This window comes from Etheostoma cragini, chromosome 20 (assembly GCF_013103735.1).
Source record: "Etheostoma cragini isolate CJK2018 chromosome 20, CSU_Ecrag_1.0, whole genome shotgun sequence".
Classification (NCBI taxonomy): domain Eukaryota; kingdom Metazoa; phylum Chordata; class Actinopteri; order Perciformes; family Percidae; genus Etheostoma; species Etheostoma cragini.
This window is the reverse complement of record NC_048426.1, coordinates 8,882,156-8,890,594: the sequence shown is the minus strand read 5'-3', so window position 1 is coordinate 8,890,594 and position 8,439 is coordinate 8,882,156. Positions and strand designations below refer to the sequence as shown.

The 8,439-nt window shown below is 42.0% G+C and overlaps 1 protein-coding gene across 1 annotated transcript in view; it reads right to left on the bottom strand.

The window, feature by feature from the left end:
- LOC117936000 (programmed cell death protein 10) overlaps positions 1-8,439 on the bottom strand; it is a 10,493-nt gene continuing 2,054 nt past the window's right edge. Inside the window, exons 2-8 of the mRNA XM_034858698.1 lie at positions 7,188-7,403; positions 6,746-6,799; positions 4,239-4,356; positions 3,910-4,036; positions 2,197-2,275; positions 2,009-2,091; positions 1-848 (exon numbers count right to left, since the gene is read on the bottom strand). Coding sequence (XP_034714589.1) covers positions 767-848; positions 2,009-2,091; positions 2,197-2,275; positions 3,910-4,036; positions 4,239-4,356; positions 6,746-6,799; positions 7,188-7,277 — 633 coding nt within the window. The 5' untranslated portion in view covers positions 7,278-7,403 and the 3' untranslated portion in view covers positions 1-766. The remainder of the gene's footprint in view (positions 849-2,008; positions 2,092-2,196; positions 2,276-3,909; positions 4,037-4,238; positions 4,357-6,745; positions 6,800-7,187; positions 7,404-8,439) is intronic.

Genomic DNA, 8,439 nt, shown 5'->3' with positions numbered 1-8,439 from the left:
AAAAAAGCATCATCATTTGGAAACTATTTATTGAACATTTGCAACCAGATATCAGTTAAATACAGAACTCTCATTTCTCTCTCTATATCCCTCAACAGCAGGGACTGGCTCCACTTCATTATACTGAGAGGAGGGAATGTTACAGGACTTTTTAAGCACACACTGTGCTGGAAGTCATTTGGCTTTCTGTCTTCTGATAATAAAAGAGAATCTAAGTCTGAGTCTGCCTCTTTAATGTCCCACACTGCTTCCTCTCCTCTCTCCGCAGGTAGATCCTGCGCGTACAGACCATGGCAAAATGACACAAATAGGAGCCGAGAAGAGAAAACCAGTACGGATGACGGAGACACCTCTACTGTATGTGGTCTGAGATGTGTAGCCATGATTTGAAAAGCTAAAAGTAAAATGATCAACATGAATATATTAGAAAAATGGCAATTAGTCTTTAATAAACACCTCGCCTCACCTACTCCCAACAAGACCAGGGTTATAAATTAAAACTGTCCAAATAAAATCAATCAACCAGGACTTTGGGCCCATTCAGTTCCATTTCAAGACTGGAAAATCCGCATTGAAAAAACAAAACAAATGGCACTTTTCAGTCTTTTGAACTGGAATCTAGAATATCGACTCCAATGGAATCGACCCCCCCAACCCTAAAATCAACTCTTTCTAATTTACATATATGGGTCAGGTGCTCTTCAAGCTTCCACCATCCTAGCAGTTGCTCCCCACAGGACAGGGGGACCTCTGTGGTCTCTGAGGACTAGGCCACGGTTTTAAAGGTCTGCAGTATGAGGTTGGTTTGGTGGATGAGCCGGTTTGCACTGATGAAGACATTTATCGCCCTGGTAACACAGAAAAGTTACAACTTGAGAAGCATGTAGACTCTGTTAATAACAAATAGTATTAGTGGTTCTGGGAGGTCATTCAAAGTCACACAGTCAGTTTAGTTCAAAATGGCTAACTGAGTAAGTGCAAACATTCCTGCGCCGGGGTGCTTTCTTCTCCTGAAACGTTTATGGTTCTTGATATAATGGGGGTAGTTTAGCACTGCCAGACCTTCCTCCACAGTGCTGTCGAGGAGGGTATGATTCCAGGATGGGAGAAAAACCTGTTCTGGTTTATTGGCCTTCAGGGCTTAAAATAAAAAGAAACCCTGAGCCTGAAACTTATTTTTTGGAAGGGAGGGGTGATGTTACTTTGTCCAGGTCATCATCAAAAAAAGCGATTTTGTCCATGTTGACATTAGTTGCTTCTTGTACATTTATTATAAAACTTTGCATTCTTTAGCTTTTCATAAAGCTAGACGTCTAAACTCTGGGACAAGGTTGTTATTTTTGAATAAAGGTCATGCTGACTCCAAACAGACAGCTCTGTCAAGGCAGTCTGGGCTACAGAGAGCTTTTACAGTGGCCATTGTTCTGCTATGATCGACGATCGTACACACATGCAAATAGTTTTTATCACAACCACGGTGGGTCAGTGAAGGCGTCGCAGCGGTAGCCGGCTCTGCCATGGTCGCTGCCGGTAACCAACTCGTATGACTAGTAGAGTGCACGGACCGAGGCTAGAGTAAGAAGAGTAAGCATATCCTCAAATGTTTGGGAATGGTTCAACTTTTTGGGAAATTAGGGAGAAATTGAAATGATAATATTATGTAATCTCTTTATGTTTGTTTACTAATGAATGCTACCACTACTAGCAGGTTAGCTTAGCTCAGTACAAAGACTGGAAACAGGGGGAACAGCTAGCTTGTCTGTGTTGAGGTAACAAAATCCGCCCAACAGCCCCTCTATTCTTGCTTATTATGCGCTCAATCACACAAGGAACAACAACAAAACAACAATATTTTAGCAGTTACTTCCTCAGTCTTGTTGTCACTGAGGTTGCCAGGCAACCAGCTGAGATCACCAGAATCAAAATCAAGTAACTGATGGAACAGCATCCAACAGCAACATAATTATACTCCTTCAAAGAAATATTAGGGTGTTATGGTTACACTTACTTTCCGTCTTTGAAGTATGTTTTGAGAGTGTCGCTGAAACTTTTGGAGTATTTCACAAACTCCTTTTTCTGGTGCTCCAGAGCCTTAACAGACAGGAAAATAAGACACAGAGACGTCAATAATAAAAACACACACATCGACAAAGGGAGAAACGTGCTCAGGTCTGCGGTTGAGTGTGCGTGACTCACTCTGCGGTTCTGGTACTGATATTTCTTAATGACATTGTTGACTGTGTCCAGGAGCTCCTTTATGGCGCTGGCTATATCTCTGTAAGAAACCAACAGCAACACAAGTTAGGGATTTCACAAAGCTATTATATTTTTGATATAGCACCTTTTACAAAGTGCTTCCCATGATAAACATTTATGAGAAAAAAATAAATACACATACACTAAGATCCAACAGAAAACAGGCAAGGAAAACAATAATTAAAAGACCAATGAAAATCATTTAAAAAGGCAGTTGTGGCAAAGGGGGTTAAGCAAGGGAGGTTCGGTTCAATCCCCGGACTGGCATGATAAAAAAAATCCCCCACTGAGGTGCCCTTGAGCAAGGCCCTTGACCCCAACCGCTCCAGTGAACAGCAGATCAGATCACAGCAGGTTGTACTGGGCAGCTTCCAGATATGAATGTGGAACTGTGTGAATGTGACAGCTCAGCGTTGCAAATGGGAAGTTGCTCTAAATTGACTAACCTGGATAAATAAAGGTGAAAAAAACAAATAGAGTGCAGAACGTAAAACAATAGGAAGGGCGTTCCACAGGGTTGGGCCACCGCTTCAAAGGAAAGGCTACCTGCGGTTTTTAAGCGAGTGCGTGGGACCACCAGTGGTCCCTGGTAAGAAGACCTGAGGGACCTGTTTGTAGTGTACAGATGGAGCAGGTCCGAGCTTGACCACGCAAAGCTTTAAAAGTCAGAACAAGAACTTTAAATTGGATCCTGAACTGGAATTGATTTGTGACATCCCCCTGGACCTGGTCAACAGCATGGAAGCAGAGTGTACTAGGACTAGGTGTAGACGGTCCGGGGACGACTTTTTGAGACAGGTATGAAATGGAGTTGCAGTAATCATGGCGGAATGATATAACCAAGAGGGGTAACACAGTGATGTAACAGACCGGAACGATGAAGTTACCACTGAAATAAGAACACGGTGTTGTTTGTGCTTTTCTCACTAGGCTTGCTGCGATACTCTGTGTTTCCAGTGTTCAGGCATACACTGATTACATTACTTGCCTGCAGCATCCACTGTCTTTATGCTTTAAAAAAAGAAAAAGGAAAAGAAATAAAACCCATTTTGTTCATTTATGTGTATCAGCACCCGTATTCATCAAATGAAATAATTTGTGAAATGTTTATGCCTGTCAATCAATGCTTAGTTAGGACAACAGACGCTGCAATTATAAACTGAAAAGTGTCTGCTCTGTGCAGCAGCAGAGTAGCAGGAGTCAGATTTCACTTATCATGTGACGAGGGTAGGGCCTGTGTCCGTCAAAGCATGTTTTTTCACAGCTTAAAAGAAACAGCGCCACGTCACATTGCTCAGCGCCTTGTCACGGCACTCGGCGCCTCGTCACATTGCTCAGCGCCTCGTAACATTGCTCGGCGCCTCGTCACACTGCCCGGCGTCTCGTAACATTGCTCGGCGCCTCGTCACACTGCCCGGCGTCTCGTCACATTGCTCGGCGTCTCGCCACATTGCTAAGCGCCTCGTCACGGCGCTTACACTGCTGCCGTTTGTACCATAGTGCAAACACGCGATGAACCCCATTGAAAAGAATTGATAAACTATGCTGGCCTCAGCAAGAAATGCTTTGATGGACGCAGTCGCACATCTTAAAACCGAATGCTTGGTAGGTGTGTGTGTGTGTGTGTGTGTGTGTGTGTGTTCTGTCTCTCACTTGATAGTCTGTAGGAAGCGTACTCTGTCATTGATCTCATCAGGGATTTTGCTGAGGATGTGTTTCAGAGCTCTGGCCTTCTCATTTAGGTCCTGGAACTCCTGCTCAGGCCGGTCAATCATGAACTCTGCAGGAAAAAGGGGTGTTCAGCACATTCCCAGAGACTCCATGATTTATATGAGCGGGCAGATACACAAAGCCAACAAGCTGCAGAAGTCAGGATCAAACTGAACAACTGGAAAGAGGAGGGACATACAACTGCATCATCTACAAACCTGGATTATTATAGACAATTTGCACCACAACACCTCTTTTTCTCATATGCTCACCTTCCACATCATCAGCTGCCATGCGCAGTAGAGATTCAGTGAAGTTGATTTGGACATTCTTCTTCTCCAAGATCTTCATTATGATGTCCTGAGTCAGGCCAGGGTTCTCCCTCTCCGCCTGACAAAAGACAATTAGGCAAGCAGGGTGAGTAAGTGAAGCAAGCGATTCATGCATGAGAGGAAAAAAAAAAGGTTTGGCAAAGATTGTGTTCAACAAAAGCAAGAAGAGGCTTGGCGCTGCCAAGAACAAAGCTAGAACTTTATCAAATGTCTGATGTCAGCTGTGAGCAGTTCAGGGCAAAGGCACAAAGGCTCTCCTCCTGAAAAATTCAACCTCGAGTTACACCAGCAAGGAAGCAGCAGGAGCAGCGGAGAGACCAGTGAGCCAAGTGAACAAAAGACCCGCAAATGTCATAGTAAAACAGCTGTAAGGTGATCACATCTCCCTTTGGTTTGGATGACCACAAAGCTGCTTCTTCGTCATTAATATTTCATCTGTGCTTGCGGTGGACGCTGCTGCTCAGCAGCCGGAGCACAGAGGTAGCCTAGGCCACTGGGCTTCTGTCGTTCCGGTGCAATCACAGCAGCGTATCGATAAACAAAAAAACATCGATGAGATGCATCATCAACGTTACTCCTTTGATTGTCCATGTGAATCACAATCAGCTTTGTTTGCCAGGTATGACGACACATACGAGGAATTTTTCTTTGGAACACTGTTGCTCACAATGCACTCCCACATACAAAACAACCAAAGAATATACGCACACGTATGTATACTGTATAGCAATAGAAACAATAGAGGGGCAATAGTGCAATGAGTCCAATGAAGAGTGCAACGTATGCAGGAATGAATTGTTATAGTTATTATTTTAAATGTGGAGCATAGTGCAAAGGATGCTGGAATAAATAGTATCATGTTATTATATTACAGTATGAACAGTATGAACAGCTCTGGAATAGGGAATGAGAATGATGAATAAATAATAAATAAGTGAGATATGAGAATGAGAATGAGTGAATAAGTGAGACATGAGAATGACAATGATGATTAAATACTAAATAAGTGTATTAATAAGTGGAACCAGTAAACAGGTGCTGTTTAGAGACCGTGTTACTGGGTTATTGCACAGAACTGAACCTGACACTGTGAGTAAGAAGTCAGCTGTTCATCAGAGTAATGGCTCGTGGGAAAAAGAAATGGAGGTGCTTGATCATAACAAACGCCATAAAAACTGAAGCCAATATCCACTTCATCAATAATAACAAAGGTAAGGTTAAGGTAACATTTTAAAGTGCTTCATTATTCATTTAAGGCTATGATTAGACGGAAACAACCTGAAGCGAAAACGCACAAAGTGGTGTTGCTTTCTCCCTTTTTATCCCGCGTTTACACAAGAGTTGCTGTTTTTTTTTTAGAGGGGGGGGGGGGGGGGGGGGGGGGGGGGGGGGGGGGGGTTTGAAGCAAAAGCGTGTGAAATTTGATGTAATAGCAGAGGAGGGTGAAGCACGCTGCCTCTTGCTCTCTTTCTCTTCATCCACAACGCTGTAACCTACTCTGGCTCAAACGTATAGCCTACATATGATCATCAAACTATAACCTCATCCACATTGTCAAAATCCTTTCAATATTGAGCCATTCCATTGAAGATCTTTTAGATAACAAGAGCCTATAATTTCTGTAGCCCACTCCGTACCAACAGACTACACCGACGCCCTTTTTGTCATCTCTCTCTACACGGCGGAGGGTGGTTTCACTTTTTGGAGTTTATAAGCCCCAAAAACGCTGTCGCCGTCTAACCAAAAGGCACATCTGATAAAATATTTATCACCCGGGGGCTTTCTCATGTAAACAGGGCCTAAAATGCCAGTGAATGCTTGACACCCTACTTAGCTTTTCAAGAAAAAAGGACAATGTCCACACTTATTAGGTGCATACATGCCCTCTCTGCTTTGTCACTGTATTTCAGTGGCATACACCAACGAGGAAGTGATGTGAAGTGATGTGAGGTGATGACAACAGAAGTTCTCATTGGGAGGTTGATCAAAAGTTGCAAGAGAACAAAATGTAGTTTTTCTTGAAAGTAACAACACAACTAAACAGCAAACACTGATGACTTCAACATAACACGGGAAGAACGTAGCTATTGTTTGCTGGGGTCGTTTTACTTCATGTGTTGCAGTACTATGTGACAATGTTTCGATTCATTTCCAGGAAGTGAAATTTGGACATGTGGAGTGGTCTTGTTGTTGGGTCATTCTGAAAAGGGGAAGTTGCAGTTTGGGCCTCAGTGACTCAGCCAATGTGTGTACATGTTCTTGTCAGTGTCCTCAAGGAAGGAATTGAATCTTTGGCAGAATAATGGTAAGAGCATCAGCTACAATATAGACTGAGTTTTTTTGAATGAACACAAAAGGGGAAGGTAGTGTTACAGTTTTAAAGAATAATGGAAGTGATACAGTTGGGCTTTTATGTTTCAGGACATCTGATCCATGCACGGTCCTACCTTTATGAAGGCTGCTCTGAGCGTCTGAGCTGCTGATAGGTTGATCCTCTCCAGCTAATGAAAGAATCAAAAGAGAAAACACACATCAACGCCAACTCTGGATGTCTTGGGGATGTTACTGCGTCACCTAGCAACTTCGAACACAGCTGTGTGCCATGTTGAACATAACTGCTCCGTCTAAAAAGCCACTAGTGTTTGTAGAAATGTGCATCACTTTTTTTTTGTTTTGCAGTTCTGCAATCATACTTCTATCCTTTAAAGAAATAATGTAGAAATACTACTCTACATCATCCAGTGTGTTTCATCATTCTAGTCTAGTTGTCACAAAAATATATTTTTAGCAGCCTACTCTACCATAATAACAACAACTCTGTATATTTGTACATCTTTTTTTAAATAATATAATTTAAAAGGTGGCTGCTGTCAGTATTAAATGTTTTACCTCATTGAAAACTGGGTACATTACGGCGTACAGCGTCATGGATACCATGGAGTTTGTCTCCGCTTCATTCTTCATCTCCTCCATTGTCATCCTCCAGGGGAGGAGCAGCTCTTGGTGAAAAGGTGAGGTGGAAACGGCAGCTCACACACACTCACACATACACTCACCCACTCACACACACTCTGAAAACCGCACAAGCTCCAGAGTGACAAGAGCCTGGAGAAAAAAATTGAAAGATCCATCAGGGTGCTGATTGAGTTTGGTTTGGTCGTGTCCGTTAATAGATTTTATATCTACATGTCAAGACTTCAAATTTCAAAGTAGGAGAGTATATTTTAATAAGGCTCATTCTTATTTGGTTATCAGCGTGAATGCATTGATCTGATCCACTTGATCAGTAGGGCTGGGGGACGAAATTGATACAGCATAGTATTGCGTTATTATGAGTAAGTATCAGTCTTTTACTACATATGTGTTGGTCAGATTGTCTGCTTGACAATCCCATTTTTCAGCAATAAAACTGAAGTGAGATGAACAAACAGAAATTCATCTTATTACATAAAACAGATGTTGACACAGTTCCCTTTTGGGGACATCATTTGAAATTGAAGAAAGTGGGAAAAAAGGTAATAAATTGCAATATAATTACAGAATATAGCAACATTGTATCATGGCATAAGTATTGATTTGTGATGATATTGTGTCATAAGGCCTCTGATCCTACACTGATGAAGTGGATCAGGTACTGGCTATGATGCCCCATCCAGTACAGTTTCTTCTGCAGTCAGTGGCATTATAAAATGCAGTGCTTCAGCTATTCATGCAGTCACATCCTCATGGTGCCTTACTAAACAAGGATTCCAATGAGTTCTGCGCAGTAAAGTATACAGATTTTAAAATTGGGAAAGCACCAGTTTTAGATGAGTTTAGGCATCAGAACTGGTTTTGTACTGAGCAGAATATGTTACAGTGAAAATATAAACTTGCCAAAACACAATCCATTAGGCGTGTAAATCACACACTTTATCACAATACGATATTATATTCATTCTATGGAAAAGTAACATTATTTACTGATATCACAAAGTCTGCCAAGATACGATTTCAATTTGGTTAAATACAGGGGCCTGCAACTGACACGAGACCAAACATAAGCTTATTTAACACAATAAGTTACATATATACAGTGGGTACGGAAAGTATTCAGACCCCTTTAAATTTTTCACTCTTTGTTTCATTGCAGCCTTTTTCC